The 21,680-nt window shown below is 43.5% G+C and overlaps 2 protein-coding genes and 1 pseudogene across 12 annotated transcripts in view; 2 read left to right on the top strand and 1 right to left on the bottom strand.

Annotated features, from left to right (window-relative positions):
- STX19 (syntaxin 19) overlaps nt 1-10,238 on the top strand; it is a 50,618-nt gene extending 40,380 nt beyond the window's left edge. For all 7 annotated transcript variants that reach the window (XM_069204924.1, XM_069204923.1, XM_069204919.1 and 4 more), the window contains one exon: nt 7,303-10,238. In XM_069204924.1, the coding sequence (XP_069061025.1) occupies nt 7,354-8,235 (882 nt within the window). In that variant the 5' untranslated portion in view covers nt 7,303-7,353 and the 3' untranslated portion in view covers nt 8,236-10,238. The remainder of the gene's footprint in view (nt 1-7,302) is intronic.
- ARL13B (ARF like GTPase 13B) overlaps nt 1-21,680 on the bottom strand; it is a 518,943-nt gene that overhangs the window by 234,982 nt on the left and 262,281 nt on the right. The window lies entirely within an intron of this gene.
- On the top strand, nt 3,906-6,439 carry LOC138249150 (serine/arginine-rich splicing factor 6-like; annotated as a pseudogene).

The raw sequence follows: 21,680 nt of genomic DNA, 5'->3' as shown, positions 1-21,680 counted from the left end.
CAGGACACTGAAAAAAGTATCTATGCTGGGACTCATACCTAAAAATGTGGATGGGTAGGGGAAGGTTCCCAAATCCTCCACCAGTCTCTTCACACACAAATCCTTAAAGTCTGTAACATCAGATTAGAATGAAAGGCACTAAACATTCGCTGCTGCCTGCGAAAGAGTCCAAAAGGCCATTGCTTGTGTGAGGAATGCGGAGACTGAATGGGGGACTCTGACAACAAGCATTTGCAATGCAACAGGTCTCGCATTTGCTTGAGTTAAAGCTATTGGTATTGTAAATTCATAACTGGACTTTTCTTGCCACAGAAATTGGTCAACCTGGCCTCATAATTTCGTCTTTTCCTGTTTTATAATTCCGGTAGCCCTGCATATAACAAAAACACTTCCATTTACCTTCTTCCTCTAACTGCAGCCATGAAAATGTTGCCATTTAGCATCCTAATTTAAATCTGCCATGCTAATTCCAATGAAATACCACTTTCACCACCCTAACATCAGAGATGCTGGGTGGCTAACACAATTACCCAAAAAAAGACACAAGACAGCCACAGGGGAGAAATAAACTAGAAGGGTTAACCAAACATATCAAAAGTGTTCAAACAGTCATAGTGTAATAAGGATGTTAAATTGACCTGAATTATGGTCATAATTGCAATAAGGAGAGATTATTAAAACATATGCAATTATCAAATAAATCTTTATCAGAAATAAACTTTTGGCATTAGACTGTAATGCTCAAAACAGCCCCTAGAGGGCACCATAACAACAATATCATTTGTAAGAAACATGGTTATGTAACCATATTGTTAGCGCCTAGAGGGAATAACCCATGAAAAAAAGGGATTTTTGAAAGGCAAGCCCAGGAACGAATGAAAGTGATGGGCGTGAGATGGGCATGGTTAAAAGCCCACAATACTTACAAGTCAAAACACTTCCCCTCGACCTAAACAGGAGAACGAAATGCAGTGTAACGCTAGAGGGCGTTTTTAAGGCTAAAAGGCCAACTGCAATGATATTACAAACAAGGCCTTTAAAACAAAACTTCTCCCAGCTTTAAAAATAAAGTTCCATCCATGAGAAAGCTTAAAAAACACTGAATAGTGGGAGGGGTTATTATTTTAGGGTCCCTACTGACCTAGTGTGGTGACCCAGAGATGATGTAGACACAAAGAGCATTTTGAAGGTGGTCCCATTGTTCTAGGACCACCACAGGCTGAGTTATGAGCAAAAATGTTTTGTAAAAGTAATGCCCTGCAAAGCATAATGGAGCGAGTTTTCGTGCAGCAAATATTATAGTATATTGACTGCAATGCTCAGAACAGCCCCTAGAGGACACCACAATAAAAAGTCATGTAACCATACAGTCCGCCCTTAGGGATCATAACCACATGAAAAAAAAGAAGGGAGAAAGTAATGCAATATAACTATATATTTATCCTCTCAAGAACATAGTGCATTACAAATTTTCCAGGCTAGCAGAACTATTACAATGATATTACAAACAAGGCCCATAAAACAACTTCTCTCGGGTAAACAATAGTTCCAGCCATGAGAAAACTTAAGATAATGAGTTGTGGTAGGGGTTATTATTTTGTAGCCCTCACTAATATAGTGTAGGGCCCCAGAGATGACAGACAGAAAAAGCACATTGTGGTCAGTGTTTTGAAAGTGGTCCAATTGTCCTAGGACCACCACAGTACGAGTTATGAGCAAAACTGTTTAGCAAAAGTAATGCCTGCAAAGTATTATCGGACAGGTTTTTCAACATGTTGATATGACTCTAATGCTCCTTGAGGACCCTACAATGAAAACAGCATTTTTAAGAAACATGGTCATGTAACTGTATAGTTAGCCCCTAGAGGCCATAACCACACCAAAAAAATGGCAGGAAGTAATGCAGTGCAACCATATATTTAGCCCCTTGAGGGCATAGTACATTACACATATTCAGTGCTAACAGGCCTATAGCAATATTACAAATAAAGTCCTTAAAACACAACCTACTCAGCTGTAAAACAAGTTCCAGCCATAACAAAAGGTTAAACAGGCACTGAATTGTTGGGAGGGGTTACCACCAAAGGCTGAGAAATGAGCAAAAATGTTTTGTAAATGTAATGCCCGGCAAAGCATTATGGGACAAGTTTCCATGCCTCGAATATTTCAATATGTTGATATGACTGTAATGCTTAGAACAGCCTACGGAGGACCCCAAAATAAAAATAGCATTTGTAAGAAACATGGTCATGTAACTGTATAGTTAGGCCTAGAAGACATAACCACACAAAAAAATGGCAGAAACATAATGCAGTGAGGACATAGTACATTACACATTTTCAGGGCTAACGGGCCTATAGCAATGATATAACAAAGAAAGACCTTAAAACACAACCTACTTTCAGCTGTAAAACAAAAGTTCCAGCCATGAGAAAGATTAAACAGATACTGAATGGTGGGAGGGATTATTATTTTTAGGTCCCCACTAACCTATTGTAGGGACCCAAAAAGTACAGAGGCAGAGCGAGCACGTTGTTGTGAACATTTTGGTTGTGGTCCCATTGTCCTAGGACCACCACAGGCTGAGTTATGAGCAAAAATGTTTTGTAAAAGTAATGCCCTGCAAAGCATTATGAGACAAGTTTCCGTGCCACAAATATTTTAATACGTTGATATGACTGTAATGCTTGGAGCAGCCCCTAGATTATCCCACAACGAAAATAGCATTTGTAAGGTACATGGTCACCTAACTGTATTAGCCCCTAGAGAGCATAACCACACAAAAAATGGCAGAAAGAAATGCAGTGCCACCGCATATTTAGCCCCTAGAGGGCATATTACATTACACATATTCAGGGCTAACAGGCCTATAGCAATATTACAAAGAAGGCCCTTAAAACACAACCCATACTCGGATGGGAAACAAAAATTCCAACCATGAGTAAGGTTAAATAGATACTCAGTGGTGGGCGAGGTTATTATTTTGAGGTCCCCACTAACCTATTGTGGTGACCCAAAGATGATGTGGACAAGAAAGAGCATGTAGTTGTGGACATTTTGGTGGTGGGGTCCCATTGTCCTAGGACGACCACAGGCTGAGTTATGAGCAAAAATGTTTTGAAAAAGAATGCTTGCAAAGCACTATGGGATGAGTTTTCCAAGTGCAGTGGATATTGTAGTATCGGCTCTCCCGTTGTGCTGGGAGAGCCGCTTTCGCTTTGAGGATTTCTGTTTTATTAAAGAATTCACCAGTTTCAAGTGGTTTAAGGGGAAAGCCACAAGAAATTACTCTGATGAGGTAACTGTGAACAATATGACCAGCGCTCTAATAGCACTGATGGAGTTCACGCTGTTGTGCCTGTTTGTGCTGTGAGCGCCATGGCTGCCATGCAGCACGAAAGGGAGAAACAAAATAAATAGTTCCCCCACGCTAAAGTATATCAGCAATCATGCACATGTAAGAGGGGCAGTCTGCAAGGTGCAATAAAAACCGTCTTAAGGTGAGACAAATGTAAAGCGGTTACCAATGACATCAAGTGATTTTTGAGAGGCAAGCCCATGAACGAGTTAAAGTGATGGGTGCGAGGTGGGCGTGGTTAACAGCCCACAATACTTATAACAGGTCAAAGCGCTTGCGCGATCAACCTAAAAAGCACACTTTGAGCCAAATTTCACTTTCATGCCTGGTTTGGTGCAAATTCATTCAGCGATTTTTTCCAAGCTGCAAGCAACATTTCCTGTGAAAGCTAAAATGGAAAAATGCATCTTTTCTGACATCCCGCAATACAGGCCATTCAAATTTTTCCCCTGCCACTGTACAAAAAACAGAATGCCAGACCTCAGCTGCATACGCTAAGCGAATGTTAAATTTGGTGCAGAGCTGTTAAAGGGTAACAATACTGCAGGCAAAACAAGCAACGCCTTTTTTAATTGAAAGTGCTGGTCGCCGGTAGTCAGATGACTGACACCAGACCGTGTGTGAGACCCGGTAGTGACCGGTTCAGCTTGCCGCCACCCTGGATCGTCACGGTATGCCGCGTGTCTACATCGGGCACCTCAGTTACCAGACCAGAGAGCGCGATGTGGAGCGCTTCTTCAAAGGTTACGTCAAGATTGTGGAGGTGGATCTGAAAAACGGCTATGGCTTTGTTGAGTTTGATGATCTACGTGATGCAGACAATGCAGTCTACAAACTCAATGGTAAAGACCTGTGTGGCAAGCGCGTTATTGTGGAACATGCTTGAGGACCGCGCCGGGATGGCAGCTATGCCTCTGACCGCAACCGCTCTGTTGTCTCGCCGGGTTCCCCACCAAGTCGCGGGTCAGGACGTGGCCTTTCAAGCTCGAGCGGTTATCGAAGAAGCGGTTGAGACAAATATTGACCGCCTACCCGTATGGAGTACAGGCTGATTGTGGAAAATCTGTCTAGTCTGTGCAGTTGGCAAGATCTGAAGGATTATGTGTGCCAGGCTGTAGAAGTGACCTACGCAGATGCACACAAATCAAAAAAGAGCAAGGGTGTAATAGAATTCAAATCTTACTCTGATATGAGAAGAGCTTTGGATAAGCTTGATGGTACTGAAGTGAATGGTCGAAAGATCTGATTGGTGGAAGATAAAAGCCGCTCTAGGCGCCATCGCTCCTATTCTAGAAGCTGCAGCAGTTCCAGAGATTCTCGCAGAAGTTGCAGTGGAAGCAGCAGAAGTAGTCGTTCCAAGAGCCGCTCGCGCTCCAGATCACGTTCCAGAAGCAAGTGTTGCAGTAAAAAGAGGACTCCCAGCAAAGAGAAAAGCAGAAGTGATGAACATATGCATAGTAAGAGCGTAGAGGAGAAGGAACAAGAACAAGAGAAAGAACAAGAGAAGGAGAACGAAAAAGAGAAAGTAAAGGTTGACAATGTTGTGGATGAAGAAGCTGCAGAGGCAAATGATAACAGTGCAGCAGCTGAGAGCCGGAGTCGCTGTCAAGATAAAAGTAAAAATACTAGCAAGGACAAGCAGGACCGAAGGAGCAGAAGCAATGATAAAAGAGGGAGAGAAGGCAGCAAGAAAAGGAGTAGAAGGAGAAGTAGGGATAGGAGGAAAGGAAGAAAGAGGGGCAGAGAGGATCGGGATAGTAGGAGTCGCAGCAGGGGTGAAAGAAGCAGAATGCGAAGTAAGCGGGATGGCAAATCAAGCAGAAAGAAGGAAGGCAAAAAATCCAGGTCCCAGTCTCAGGAGCCTTTGGTGCCGGAGTCCTGACAAAGAGGCAAAAAGTGATGGGGAAGACATGGAAACAAGCCGCACCTCATGCTCCAGATCCCGCTCTGCTCCTAAGTTGAGCGCCAAAGCGAACGCACCATCTTGCTCCAGATCCTGGTCTAAATCTAGGTCTGTTACAAACGTGAAACCTACATCCTCTCGTTCACGGTCTCGATCCAAAGACAGGTCGGACCATAAGAAAAAGTCAGCATCTTGTTCTAGGTCTAGATCAAAGCAAAGATCTGATCAGAAGATGAAATTGCGTTCCCGGTCCAAGCAAAGATCTGATCGGGAGGTGAAATCCCGTTCGAGATCTATATCCAAATCTAAATCCAAGCATAAAGCGAAATCTACCTCTCACTCTAGGTCTCGCTCCAAGTCTAGATCCAAACGCAAGGCAAAATCCAAGTCTCGTTCCAGGTCCTGGTCAAAATCCAGATCCAAACGAAAGGCAAAATCAACCTCCCGCTCTAGATCCAGATCCAAATCTAGATCTGACCATCAAGGGAAGTCCATCTCCTTTTCCAAGGCTTCCTGGTCCAGATCCCAGTCAAAGCCTAGATCTGACCATAAAGTTAAATCCACATCTCATTCCAAGGTATCCCGATCCAGACCTAGATCTGACCGTAAAGTGAAGTCCAACACACGTTCCAAGACTTCCCGTTCAAGACCCCAATCAAAAGCTAGATCTGATTGTAAAGGGAAGTCCACCTCACGCTCTCGGTCCTCACGTTCCAGGTCCAAGCCTAGGTCTGAGCAAAAAAAGAAATCCACTTCTCGTTCCAGGTCTAGATCCAAACCTATGTCTGATCGTAAAGTAAACTCCACATCTAGATCTAGGTCACAATCCAATCCTAGATCTGACCGAAAAGTGAGATCCAGTTCCCATTCTAGGTCCCGCTCCAATCCCAGGTCTGAACAACTGGCCAAATCGATCTCACTCTCTAAGTCCCGCTCCAAACCAAGGTCTGATCATGACAAGCATGCTTCCTCTCGTTCACACTCTCGATCTAATCCTAGATCTGACCTTGGTGTACACCAAGAATCACGTACCAGGTCCCGGTCAAATCCTAGGTCAGATGCAGGTGACAGATCGGATTTGCGTTCCCTATCCAAGTCACCAGAAAGATCTCGGTCTAAATCTCGTTCCAGATCCCTCTCACCAATGCAATCCTGAACCTGCTTCAGCCTCACTTTGGAACTCTATCAAAGTATGATTATTTTATTATTTTTTTGTACATGTTTAGTAGTCGTAGCAAAAGTAATTGAAGTAAACAACACTTTTCGATGCTGTACATTTTTAAATGCCTGGTTGAGTGTCTAATTGTTAAATATGTGTTGGGCTTCATGAGTTTGGAATGAGTACTTCTAGATAGGTAATGGTAAATTCACTTTCTTTGCCTACTCGTAAGCATCCTGTTTCAGTGTATGCTGTCTAGTGAGAGGTTACTAGTATTGAGTCCTACACTGCAAGCGTGTTTTTTTGTTGTAATTTTCCTTCATTTCCTCACTCATTTTTCAGCTTGCAAATTTGGGATTAAGTGGCTCTTATATTAAGCAATCCATAAACAAATATGTGCTAGATTTTCAAACATTAATATTGGGACACTATTCCTGTTTTATGTTGGCTCCTTGTACCATTTGTTTTCTTTTATTTCTCCTTTGCCACCTCTTCCATCTTGGAAAGCACAGTAATCCTGGTTCCATAAAATTTGAATAAAGACAAAAAGTGCAGCTGAACCATGAAGACACGGTGGCAACTGCCACTGTGTAACACATCTTTATACACAGATCGACACTTAGAAATGTATTGTTTGTGCTTTTCTAAAAATTAACTTTTTAATCTATGGAACAGAGAAAATAAACACACACTGATAAGCATACCAACCAATGCACTGTGTAGTATTTCACAACATTACTACAACTGGGACACCATTTTTAAATACCAACATTTCTGTGAGGCTTCAAAATAAATGCCATCCCAGCTATTACAGTAATCATAGATGTTACCAATGATTACATTTTATTTCAAAATAATTACTAATATTTTGTGTTCTCCTAGGTTTGGAAAAGAAAATTCAACACTGCTTTCTGTTCACTCTGACGTGGAAATATGAAAGACCGCCTGCAAGAACTTAAGCTCAGGGCTAAGGAATTGGAAGCATCTGGAGAGATTGATAATGATCCCAGTGCAAATGACGAGGTTGAACCAGAATTCCAACAGCACGCAATTGTATTTGAAAAAGAGCCAGTTGTTGAGAGCTATATGCATGGAATTCAGAAACTACGAGAGGACATTAACAATTTGGAACAAGAAGTTGAGACATTCGGGCAACAGCAAAGAACTCTAGTGTCTTCAATGAGAAGGTTTAGTGTTATGAAAACGGAGAGTAATATTACCACAGAAATCAAAATTCAAGCCGAAAATATCAACCGGCGACTAGATGTTTTAAGTAAACAGGCAAAAAAGACAGAAGGAGAGAATGGAGCCTCATCTGGTCTCGCAAGGATACTTAGGTCCCAACATGCTGCCTTGTTTAGTCATTTTCAGAAGACTATGTTTCTGTACAACAACACAATTGCAACCAAGCAAGATGCTTGTAAGAAGTTCATTGTCCGACAGCTTGAGGTTGCTGGAAAGGAAGTGTCAGAGGAAGAACTGGAAAAAATGGTTGAACAAGGTAAATGGGACATTTTCAATGAAAACTTGCTCACAGATGTAAAGATTACAAAAACGCAACTCTCTGCAATTGAGCAGAGACAAAAGGAACTTCTAAACTTGGAAACGCAAATGAAGGAATTAAGGGATCTTTTTCTCCAAATTTCTCTGATGGTGGAAGAACAGGGAGAAGTAATCAATAACATTGAAATGAATACGGCTAATACAGAAGAGTATATCCACAAAACTACAGAGCAAATTAAGTTAGCTGTTAAATACAAGAAAAAGCATCCCTGCAGGGTGCTTTGCTGCTGCTGTTGCCCATGTTGTGACTAAGAAGATCCTAGTTAAAACTAATAATGATCCCTCAGAGCGCCAGGATACATTTAATGCCATGAACATACAAAAGGTTAAATAAAAAGTGACCTCAGCACAAGTCTTACCTTTATAGTAATATTTTCCATATCCTAACAGATATTTAAGGGGTTTGTGAGGATTATCTTTCTCCATGGCAGATGAGTCCGAACAAAAAGCAAATCGTCTTTTTTACTTACTCTTGCTTTAAAGACCCTTTTAGATATATAGGAAAACAGCTGAAGCATCACAAAATATATCCGTAATACTGGTCTTTGAGTTTCTAAGTTACCAAACTACATATGCAAAAGTGACAGGGTGCACACTGAATATTTCACCGCACCATAACTACATTCTGAAGACAAATAGGTGATTGAGTCTGAAATCTAAAAACTACAGTTTGCGAGAACATAAAAGAAGTATCACATCAATTTTAGTTGCATCAAATCAATTATTTATTCTTCTTAACTACACACATTTGCTGAAGGCTTAAGATGAAGAAAATACAATATAAGAAACACCATATGACTCTTAAAATAATAATACAACATCTTAATACATCTACTTAATAAAATGCAGCTTTGGTAAGAAAGGCATCTCTGTGTCCAAATTGACTTTGTGCAATTTAGGTGCCAAAAAGTAATTAGTCATTCAAATATCCATATTTTGATACCATAGGGTGTGGGAGAATCAAGAACGATGGGGGTTGAGAAGGGTGCGGTGACATGTAAAATGCAGGGGGAACTCACAAACACTCAAGTTTGCGGAAATTTACAACCATTTTGTAGGTACTTTCCCTATCCTGGCAGCACACATAAAACAGATCCTGTTAGCTTTTAGGTCCAGGAAATAGTAGCTAACACCCTAACATCATTGAGGGGATAGAACAAGGTGTTCTGCCACAAAGAAAAACTATTTCAGTATGGATAAAAAAAATGAAATAAAAGTTAAATATGGAAAAGTATATATCCACATGATTTACTCAAGCTGATTTTTATAACTGGAAAATCTCTGTGTACATTTTTGTAAATAAGATTAAGAGGACAGTCTGGTTTCCGGAAGTAGCCTTGGCATTCTCACAAATTTGGAAATCTATTCCTAACAAGAGGGTAAGTAACATACTTTTGTTGGCATGGCTTTGTGAGTAAGCTACACTGTATTTTGATATTAAATACAACCTTTTTCTTTAAAATGACACCCAAGGCAGTCCAAGAATTGAAATGGCGAAACAAAAACATAAGTGATAGAAGTCCACAACTGTAATAGAACAAACAACCTGAAAAGATTTCACAAGAAAAAACAAAGCCCACATGCAGTAACAGTACATGGAAATGTTTCTGGGTTTTCAAAAAACTGAAACCAACAGAAGTACATGAGTTGGAGAGCCTTATTTATACTTGAGGGCGTGTGGTAAAAACCTCAATTACCAAGCTGAAATATAAGTTGTTAGTCCTTCAAAGAGAGGGGGATGCCTAGAGACGTTTTAGCAAAAGTAAAAGAACAAAGAAGGTCTGCTCCATAGTTTGTGTCATATTCGGATAAAATATTGTGGGCCAGATGTAACCATAAAGGCATAATCCTTGCACATTGCTATGTGGTATAGAGTAAATACCAGGCAGATTTGTAGTCCATGAAAATCTAAGAAACATCTTCAGAACCTATATGGAAAGCAATGTTATAAAGCGCAAGATAAAGCAATTACAACTCAAAGTAGATTGTCTTACAGATTGATTGTGACATGCCAATCAGCAATAACATTTTGTGAGTAGACCAAGTGCTTAATTTTTTTCTTTTTCCTGCTTTGCATTGCAACCCCACCAGCGCAGCCACTTGCTTCCTTGTTTAATTTGTTTTTACATCTTTTTTTACTGTACCATCTGTATTTATATGAATGCTGTTTTGTCATACTTTTTTTTGTAATCATCTGAATGTCTATTTAGTTCTCGCCATGTATTTAACAACATAAAATAAAAATGGCAGCCTAATAGGTCTTTATCGGTTTTTAAAGGCATTACTGCAACTTATAAACATATAAGTTCAATATCATGCTATTGAGACCTTAATTTGATTATATTGCATGCACATATGATATTATTGCAAAAACTGCCAGAGAGTTGCAGAATTGTACTTTGAGTCCTAACCAAATAATTGCACTATTGCTTATTTTATCATATGCTACCAGAAGTGTATTTTCTCAAACAGTTGCCTAACATTTCAAACTTGCCCTTGCTACATTTTACCTTAAGTCCTTAATGAAAATTGTGCGTTGCCATGGACTAACTTACTCTTCATGTAATTGTTACAGGACAGAACTACGGGAAAGTAAACCTAGGAAAACAGTCATTCTCATTAACTGTTCTTTTAAAACCAGACCAAGAATGAAGAACTTTTTTTTTTAGGCTTTCATTGACTTTTGGTCAATGTCCTTTATGCATCACTGAAACAGGGTGGCGTGTTGCCATCTAGAACATTCTTGACTGCATTCTTCTGGCAAAACAGAAACTTATCTTACACAATAGAAAAAAGGTGGAGTAATCTTTCTAATTAATAAATTAACTTATAAAATCAACAATTCTCACAAATTGAAAAATTATGAAAAAACAGACACCAAATATATGCCAAAATAGGGTCCACTTTCAGTGAAGGATGGCATCAGAGGGTTTCTGCTTGACCTGAGCTAAGATCCAGCTTAAAGTTATACTGTGAACCTGCTAGCCTCCACACAGCAGTAGATAGAGAAAAGCAAGCCGAGGCTAGATGAGATGACCCAAGCACCCAAAGTGTCAGGTCTGGGAGGGGAAGTAAGTCCTGGGAGTTTAGAGACCGTGGTGATGGTCACAAGGCTTGTTGCATGGTTTACCATGGGCTCAAGTCAGGAGCAGCAGATCATTCATCACTGAAAGGTGTTTAAATGCAGGTTCCATTTCCATGAATTTCACACTATAGGGTGTCAAAGACGTGTGAGTGCAATAACATGTAATGTTTTCTGGTTTATACTAGAAGCAAATATTCAATGGTAGGGTTTTAACATTTATAATTGGTTCGACCAGAAAACAGGACACTACAATCAGAGTGGATTATAGTTTATATACCGTCTTAAGCCACATGCCACAAAGCTCTTTCAAATAATACATCCAAAGATATTTGTGTGAAGACCAATTTTCAATGTTAAAATATCCCAGACAGGTACACACAAACATACAGACAACTACACATAAAAAAAAACAATGAATAAAGTTATCCATCCTCCGAGAAGAAAAGGAGCTTAATATATGTAAAAATACCTATTATGCCAAGCATTTGGACCGTTTATCAAACCAGCTTTCAACTTGTAGCATGGTCTGATCACAAGAAATATATTGCTAATTTGCACAATGAGTTGAAACTCAACTGGCAGAGTTAAATTAGGATTAGGCAGGTGCGCCCCTAACCAAACATAACCCCGTCATGAGTGACAGATTCATTATGAACTGACTTTTTAACGAAAAAGTAGGATGCATTCTGTGACATGTAGTTCGCTTTCTTTTTGAGAAAGGATGTTGGTAGAAAAGCAGAACTCATATAAAGTCATACCCAGGACAGCGTATGCTGGCCTAAATGTGTGTTTCTTAACTTTAAAAACAAGTAACAACTGATGGCGGGGGAGGGAGCAGGAGTAGATCTTGTACTTTCATTATAGGGTCCCTGTTAAAAATAAGCAATATAAACAGCTACCGCCAGGTTTTATGTTAAATATGCTGGCTGATGTGAAACAGAATATCTGTTATCAGTACGGACATGTTTGGAATAGGGACTAACCCCCCCACCTCCCGACCCTCCACCCCCTCAGCTTCCCTGTTCTGGCAGCGATCACTGTCCACTACACAGCCTGAGACCTCCCTACTATTCCCACCACTGACATTCACTGTAGGAGAAACTACGCAAAAAACAGAAGTCGTTTCATAGTGGAAGCAGTGACTATCACTAGTGCTGATTTCACTCTTTTGGTGTCAGGTGACACAAAAGATGTCTTCTGTCTTGGTTCAAGGGTGTGTCCCCTCGTACACTAACAACAACAAAACAGAAGTAGTATGGAGCCCGGGGGTGTTGGGCTTGGCACTACAAAATGCACAGATGGACATTTAGGGCCAGATGTAAGAAATCCATGAATTGCGACTCGCAAATTGCGAGTGAGTGAGAATCGCAATTTGCGAGTAGCAATTCAGGATGCAGAACGGTGTCTCAGACACAGTCTGCGACTCGCTATGGGGTCGCAAAGACCCTCCTCATCAATAGTGATATAATCTAATACACTGTTCCAAAAAATGATGAAGAAAACAAGGGAGTCCTAATTAATAGGAGCAAGAGTCCTCACACACCCTATTGGATGTCATGCTTCATCATCGGACGGCTCCTCGTCAGACCGGCGCTGCAATGTCTGACGGGCTCCCCCCAGAGGGGGGCTCTTTGCCGGAGATCTTTTCTCGATGATGCCACAGAACCCAAATCTGGGTCTGGAGGAGAGAGGGAGAGATGAATAGAAAATAAAATTGGCTCAGAACCCGCACTGAGTATTCATTTATTCACTGATGTTGGGTAATGGCCAAGATTAAAAGAAAAGTAGGAGTGAAATGAAGATAATGCTCTAGTACTCACTAAAAAATACAATAAGGCGAAGAGGAAGTCAGTGTTTGTCAGACATTCCTCAAAATGAGGTCGATATGTTTTGCGTCTCTTTTGGTCCAAAGGGATCCTATGACGCTTCTTCAGGACCTAGTTTATCATTACACTTCTCCAATAGAAAAACAATAATTAGACTCCTGCACTATGATATTCACGGTCAAAACGTCAGCAGTCACTTACAAGAGTTCAATTTAACCCGGACTTGATGTTCCTAATTAGTCACCCTGGGGATATGAAGGAAAAGAATTAACACTGCATGATTTCTTCATCGGTACTTCATTGTCATATAATTGCTCAATCAAATCAATCCAGCAAAATATCAAGGCAAAAGGTGGCAAACCGTGCAACACAAAAAGTGGTAAAGTGGATGGTAGCAACCCATGCTAAATGAGTACAGGAGGGCTTACCATCCCAACTTGAGAACTGGCTTCCTGGGATCACGCAGACTAATAGTCAAGTCTGCAGCACGTCTGGTCATATAATAAACAAAGATAAAACAAGATAGTACTTCTATTATCATTTGTAAGAATAACTAATATTAAAGACAGTTGCATTTCAACTCTAGAAAACACACTGCTGTAGTCATTAATATTGCTAATACTCAAAGAACACATCCAGTCATGTAATGGTCATAATTCAAATGCGTGTAAAAAAGTTCCAATGTACATGTTGTTACTTCTACTCAGTAAACGCTAGCGATTAGGGAGTGTGCTATTGATCATATTGCAAGTACCCTAGTCAAATCTCAAAATCACTGGAAGCAGAATGGAGTTCAAATAGTGGTTGCAGGCCCGGTACAGGATCCGAATCCTGGGCATTTCCCCTGTGGACTGAGTAATAAACAAGCGCGGGCTACCGATCCCAGACTTCGGGATCCGTGCCAATCATCAACACTCAAGCCAGTACAACAACTCAAGCAGATCGTTTATACTCACATTTTAATGACCTGGTGTGGCGTGTATCACCTACCCCTGGCTGCGCTCCCGAACATACTGGGAGCCGCTTGTCGGGGGGTATATAAATAGCACGGCTAAAACGCGTGAGCAGCAGTTTCTCATTACCGTTGCTAGGTGATAAATGTACGCGCAGCGGATTGGAGCCGAAGCGTGGCATCGTAAAAACAGAAAAGGGAAACTAAAAAGCAATAGCTATTCCAGGGAATCGGGCGGCCATCTTAGGTTCATCAGAACGACAAAGAAAGTTCACAAGTCATTAGTCGTGTGAAGGATATAAGTGGGAAGCGCAGGCTTAAAGGCTTGGTACACGGCAATTTAAATGTATAAGTCAATCAAGATATTATACCGGTTGGAACACCAACCCAACTGTATGTTGTGAAAATGACTCCCATGGTAATCCTCGAGTCTACATGATGGTATACAACATAATTCATGAAGGTGCAGAGGGGAAACTGTGTGGCCTTGCAAAAGTTTAAGTGGACAGGTTAAACCAAGGGATATCATCATTTAACCCGTGAAGATGGGTGTTAAGTCTATAGACCCATCGTTGTTCCAGTTCGAAAAGTAGACGAGTCTCTTTTTGTACACGTTTGTAAAACCACCCACCACATATCGTCTGGAGTATGATTAGCCTCTATAAAATGGATGCTAAGTTTGGTTGTAGCGCGTCCACATCGAATATTGCTGCGGTGTTCATTTATCCTTACTTTGACTGCTCTTGTAGTCATCCCTACATACTGCAAATTGCACGGGCAGGTAATCAAATAGATGCAATTCCGAGTATTGCAGTTGGTATGTTTTGTCAGACGCCATGTCAGTATGGGTTCTAAATCAAGGCTCTCTGTCCGTTTAGTGAGTGAGCAGACATTACAATTTCCACAAGGGAAATGACCTTTAACTGGGGGAAGGTCCCACAAGGGCCTTTGTCTGGCCGAAGTTATGGGGAGTCTAGGTCTAGTATGGACCAACATATCTTTAATGTTGTTAGTCCTTTTAAAAGCAAAGAGTGGTTTAGAGATATTTTCACCTCCACTGCAGAGAACGGCCCATCTCTTATTAATTATTTTCTTGACAGTATTTGATAATGGCGTAAATGTAGATACGCAGGTCAAATTATTTGAACTCCATTCTGCTTCCTGTGATTTTGAGATTTGACTAGGGTACTTGCAATATGATCAATAGCACACTCCCTAATCGCTAGCGTTTACTGAGTAGAAGTCACAACATGTACCTTGGAACTTTTTTACACGCATTTGAATTATGACCATTACATGACTGGATGTGTTCTTTGAGTATTAGCAATATTAATGACTACAGCAGTGTGTTTTCTAGAGTTGAAATGCAACTGTCTTTAATATTAGTTATTCTTTCAAATGATAATAGAAGTACTATCTTGTTTTACCTTTGTTTATTATATGACCTGACGTGCGGCAGACTTGACTATTAGTCTGCGTGATCCCAGGAAGCCCGTTCTCAAGTTGAGATGGTAAGCCCTCCTGTACTCATTTAGCATGGGTTGCTACCATCCACTTCACCACTTTTTGTGTTGCACGGTTTGCCACCTTTTGCCTTGATATTTTGCTGGATTGATTTGATTGAGCAATTATTATGACAATGAAGTACCGATGAAGAAATCATGCAGTGTTAATTCTTTTCCTTCATATCCCCAAGGTGACTAATTAGGAACATCAAGTCCGGGTTAAATTGAACTCTTGTAAGTGACTGCTGACGTTTTGACCGTGAATATCATAGTGCAGGAGTCTAATTATTGTTTTTCTATTAGAGAAGTGTAATGATAAACTAGGTCCTGAAGAAGCGTCATAGGATCCCTTTGGACCAAAAGAGACACGAAACATATCGACCTCATTTTGAGGAATGTCTGACAAACACTGACTTCCTCTTCGCCTTATTGTATTTTTGAGTGAGTACTGGAGCATTATCTCCATTTCACTCCTACTTTTCTTTTAATCTTGGCCATTACCCAACATCAATGAATAAATGAATACTCAGTGCGGGTTCTGAGCCAATTTTATTTTCTATTAATCTCTCCCTCTCTCCTCCAGACCCAGATTTGGGTTCTGTGGCATCATCGAGAAAAGATCTCCGGCAAAGAGCCCCCCTCTGGGGGGAGCCTGTCAGACATTGCAGCGCCGGTCTGACGAGGAGCCGTGCGATGATGAAGCATGACACTCAATAGGGTGTGTGAGGACTCTTGCTCCTATTAATTAGGACTCCCTTGTTTTCTTCATCATTTTTTGGAACAGTGTATTAGATTATATCACTATATTCATTGGAGGGTATACACTGGACCATTAAGCCTCTTTACCACCCTTCTTTTGCATACCTCCTCATCAATATTCATGAGGTGGGTCGCTTTTTGCGACCCCATAGCGAGTCCCTGCACTCACAGGGATGGTGGCCTGCTGAAGTCAGCAGACCTCCATGTCTGTGACTGCTTTTTAAATAAAGCAGTTTTTTTTTTTCATTTTGCAGCCTGTTTTCCTTAAAGGAAAACGAGTTGCAAAATGAAAAAAATACCGAAACCATTTGGTTTTGTAGGACCACTGCCTGCTCTGAAAAAATATTTTTGTCGACATTCACAAAGGGGAAGGGGTCCCATGGGGACCCCTTCCCTTTTGCGAATGAGTTACCACCAGTGTGACACTGGTGGTAACTGCGAGTTGCTTTGCGACCGCATTCGCGGTCACAAAGCAAGTCTGAATTGCGATGCGAGTCGCAAATAGGAAGGGAACACCCCTTCCTATTTGCGAGTCGCATTCACAAATTGCGAGTCGGTACGGAATCGCAATTTGTGAATGTGCATCACGTTCGGCCGTTTGCATGGCGCAAACTGCGATTTTCGCAGTTTGCTTCATGCAAACGGCTTGCTACATCTGGCCCTAAGTGAGGTGAGCATGCACAATTTCATGCCTGACCTAGCTTTTCCAACTCACCTGAATGCAGAAAACACTGGGAGGAAGGAATGGATGGTCACGCACCAGAGGCCCTAGCAGTCTCTTTTCCATGAGGAAGGTAAGACTGGAGTGTCAGAGGGCACCACACTTCAGCCCAACCTCTCTCACAGCAGTTGTGAAACTGCAGTGATTCATTAAATGTCCACCATCAGAAAGTGCACCACCCCAAGAAACAGTGCTCTCAGCTGCAGCAAAAAATAGCATAAATCAAGTACTACTTGTACCCTCTTTATGCACCTATCCCCTCTTTCTAAGGTGGGGGTAGCTCGACCACTCTTAATTAAAGAAATATCTCGTCCTCCTGCAAGCATTCCTGAGAAACCAACTGTGGCAAAAGAGGCCAGGCTAAACAAGGTTGCAGTAGATGTAGAGCATAATTTCACTACTGAGAGGATCAAAGCATCTTTCGTTATTTTGGTCCAGTTGTGGACATGGAATCAAAGCCTTCCCTCAAATGCATAGAGTAGACTTCCTCTGATGGTGCCCTGGAGGATGGCGTGCTCACAAAAGCATTCACTGGATTTCTTGGCTGCAGTTGAGGCTGAGAAACAACCTTCTTGTTTTCCGCTGAAATGTCTCTTCAGCTGCCTGCTTCCCACGAAGAGGGCCCAGTTAGGGTCTTGGGTCGAAAGGACTCCCCAGCTAATGCTTTGATGACTAGAAGAGAGGAGGGGAAGCTGACTGGCAACCCTTCTATGGCACCTAGCACATCTTGCTGTTGCGGAGCCTGTATCATATTGACTGAGAATGTCATCCATTGTTGTGGGATTGACCAAGTTCTTTAAGGGATCAATGACTTTCACCTAGGCCTCCAGTTTTGAAGAATTTAGCCATAATGACTCCCACATGGACAAACTTGTGGTTCTGGTCCTCAAAGCTATGTCAATTAAGTCCTTGCTCTAAAGCTTCCCTGCCCAAGTTGAGAATAAAACTGTACTCCTCCTGGACACAGTCAGAGAGTAATAAGGAATACTGAGGAAACTTGTGCCACAAATGGAGAATTTTGGTGGACATGAATGGACTTCTTGGCTGCATTTGAGGCTGGCTGTTCGAATAAGCTTCAGGGAGCCTGCAAGCGCCTGGATACCCTAACAGGTGATTAGCCGTGCTTTATAAATCGTGATTGACTGTTTGACACCGACACTGGGCTGGCGCAGGAAGATACCATCCACCTGGAACTGGAAGATCTTCACATGCATTTCAGTACTTTATCCATGTGGGAGGACATTACTTTGCACTTTAAGGCAGCAGTCATTAACGTCAGAGACTGATCTGGGGAATTCCCAGACAGAGAATAGACAGCCATTGCTGGCTCTACACTTGGGCCATCATTATGACCCCTGTAGGTCTACTGACCGCCTGGGCCACCGTGGCGGTTTCCCAGCCAACGGGCTGGCGGTGAAGACCGCCACATTATGAGTGTGGGCCAATCCGCCACATCCCCACTCAGACCGCCAGGATGGTTGGACCTGCCGGGCCAGAGATGAGCATCTCTGACCCGGCATTCCAATGAAGACCGCCGGCGGTATTATGAGCCGACTTTCCACCAGGGTTTCCGCGGCGGTAGCACTGCCACAAAAACCCAGGCAGAAAGGCTACTAGTGACAGGGAATTTCTTCCCTGTCACCGGCAGACAACCTCCCCTTCCCGTCCCCCAGCAAGCACAGTACAACCACCCCCAACCCCCCTCCGTACCAGACCCGCCCTTTCTGGTACAGCGCCCTCCCCACATACATGCACACGTACACAGACACGTACCCCGCATACACCCCCTCACCAACACTGACATACAAGCATTCACTCAAATGCATCCATACACCATTCACTTCAGCATTCAAACATGCATTCAAACACACATACACACATGCATACACACTTCAATTCACACACGCAGACGTACACCCACTCACACAACACCCCACACCCTCCTCCCCTGTCTGACGCCCGACTTACCTTATCCGGCGAGGAAGTAGTATGGCAGGGAACGGGCGCTTCCCCCACCCACCGGCAGCGCCCCGCCATACGGACACCGCCAAGCTATATTACTGCTTGTAATACGGCTGGTGGAGTCCTTCTGGCGAGGCCAGTGGTGGAACCGCCCAGGCGCCTGCCCGCCAGCACAACTACTGCAGGATTTCCACCCAAAATGTGGCAGAAATCTTGCAGTACTCTTAATATCGTGGGCGGAAGACTTCTGGCGTCTGCAGCTTTGGCAGTCTTTCAAAAAGCCCGCCAAGTCATAACAAGGGCCTTGGTGTCCAATGTTCCAAAAATCTAAATCTCAGAGGGGGTCTTCCATCACATCTCTTGGGCTTCCTCTACATGCCTTGGTCCTATCCTGGTAGCTGGGGCATCAATGGCCAAATCTGACCATGGTTAGGTTCCAGCTCCTGCAAGCTGGGCATAAATACCCCAATCTCTGGCATGGGTGCTTTGTTGAAAAGCACAGCAACTCTAAATACTTGCCCATGACCATGTAGTAATTTGGTTAGATGTAGGTTTGTGTGATCACCACTACCATTGTCGGGGTCAATGTCTGCATCTTCCAAGCAGGCACCATTGCGGGAAGAGGGACTGGCATTCAGCTCTCCGGATCAATCATCCACAACAGAAGGACCAACAAGGGCACCCAGGACTGAGATTGGGCAGGTTACTGGCAGGGCCAGTCGAGTCAGTAGGCATGGCTCAACAGGCCTAGAAAGCAACATAAGAAATAGTACTAAACAAGGGCGTGGCTAAGCTGGCAAACATGGCAGTCACTCTCTGAAGAGCCCCGTCGATTTGCGCAGGTGATCTTCACATATTCCGCTGCTTACTGCAGCAATTGCGCCCGGGTCGAACTGTTACTGGCAGTGGTCATCCGATCTCTCAATGAGAGCGGAGAGACGAGTGGCGGGGGAGGAGTGCCGCTACAGCCAAAGACTAGCAGTGGGAGATGGAGAGGACTGGTCCTGGTGAAGCTGAGAGTCTGCGGAGGCAGTGGTCAGGCTGAGATCTGCGAGAAGCCGCCTGCCGGGTTGGTCCTCCAAGTCGGCACCAGCTGTCGCCGCATTCAGTTGGTGCCTGACGGAGTGGTGAAGGACATGGTGTTAAGAGATGGAGACCGAGCAGTCGAGACCTGAAGCCTGAGGTGGAGAGTGGAGTGCTCCATGGTGGCGTCTGGGCAGTCGAAGTGGCAGGACAACCATAGTGAATGACACGTGGGGAGGAGGAGACACTTGGATTCCCATGGTGCGAGGAGAGCTGCAGTGAGCAGAGCACACGTGAAGGCGGTGTGGCCCGCCTGCAAATGAGCACCCGGGGATCCTTCAGGAGTAGCTGTAACGCCCTTCTACTGGCCTAGAAACGGGCCAGGGGCTCCTCTGGTAGTGCAGGGAGGAGACGCCAAGCATCTGGGGACAGATCATAGGGGCTGCAGAGACATGTGACATAGGCCGATAATGAGGTGTCATGATGGGCCCTAGGTGTGGTCTTGGCCATGCTTCTGACCTGATATTGCACTGTAGCGGCATGCCCAGACTGGACCGCCTGAAACCTGACGGATGGCCTGGGGCCAGGAAGGGATGCTGAGGAGTGATGAATAAACCAACTGCCTAGGCTGTTTTGGGAGTTAACTGAGGGCACATTTGCTGCAGGGGGATCTGTCCTCCCACCTTGGGCTCTGAATGCTGCAAGGGCCCAGAGGTCTGAAACAGGCTACAAGGACTTGAATAGCGGGTGCTGCAATATTACAGGGGGTTATCCTTTAACCTCCCCGCCACCCCATCATTGCTTCCCTATTGGCCCATTTGATTCCCCCCGCGGGTTGGACAGTTAACACTCACAGAGGGGGAGGAAGTGGAAAGATACTGGCTTAATGGACAACCACAGACTCTGCCTTGCACGACTTGGGGCTGCACTGGTCCTTGATCTCATTCGCACCAGTTTATTGTAGAGGGATTCCCCCTCCCCCCCACTCTTCAAGGCGGCATGGACAGTTGGTGGAGGAGGAGGGTCTCCTGCACATTGGCCTTGCACTGTCCACCTGGGATGACCTATGTGCCACCTTGCCACCTCCGCAGGGCAGATGAGGTGGGGCAGTGAGAGCCTCGCTGGCTGAACATCGCCTGCAGATTCCAGCAGACACAGTGACTGCCTTGTAGTGCTGTGGGAGTAGAAAGGAGCTTGCTGGACCCCACAGGCCCCTGAAGTCACATCCTGACAACCATCACTTCACCCTAATTACACCATGGCGAGGGATAAGCCAGCAGCTGCCGTCTCCCAGCAGAAGATCAACAAATTTACCAAGCAGAAATGCCTATGGGGCGACTGGAGCGACAGGGGCAGCTCCACTGCGGAGGACAATGCACAAACCCCCTCCATAATGCCATGCAATATGAGACCTTAAATACACGATAGAGGGCAACATAGTGGAACTAAAGTCGACCTGGCCTTCATCTGAAAAGATTTTCAAAATACTACTCAGAGTTACGAAGATTGAGGGTAGTCTATCTGAATCCGAGACTACTGTTAAATCCCACAAGGACCACCTGGTAATTTTGCAATGTCTTGTGGGCCAGCTGGAGGCCCACGCAGAAGACGCAGATGCCAGAAAAAGGCACAATAACTTGTGGATCATGGATTCGCACAGAGCACGTTTATCCATAAATGGTTCCTGAGCTGGGTACCCCAGGGGAAATATCCAACTGCTTCATTGTGGAATAAGTGCACAGAGCCTTGATCACTTAACCCCAGGTGGGTACCCCCCTTGTCTGTTTATCACTCGGGTACTCAACTATGCTGACGGAGATGCCGTTCTCAGAACAGCATGCAAAGCAGGCTCATTGACTTATCA

The sequence above is a fragment of the Pleurodeles waltl genome, chromosome 8 (genome assembly GCF_031143425.1).
Source record: "Pleurodeles waltl isolate 20211129_DDA chromosome 8, aPleWal1.hap1.20221129, whole genome shotgun sequence".
NCBI lineage: Eukaryota > Metazoa > Chordata > Amphibia > Caudata > Salamandridae > Pleurodeles > Pleurodeles waltl.
This window is presented reverse-complemented; position numbering and strand designations above follow the sequence as displayed.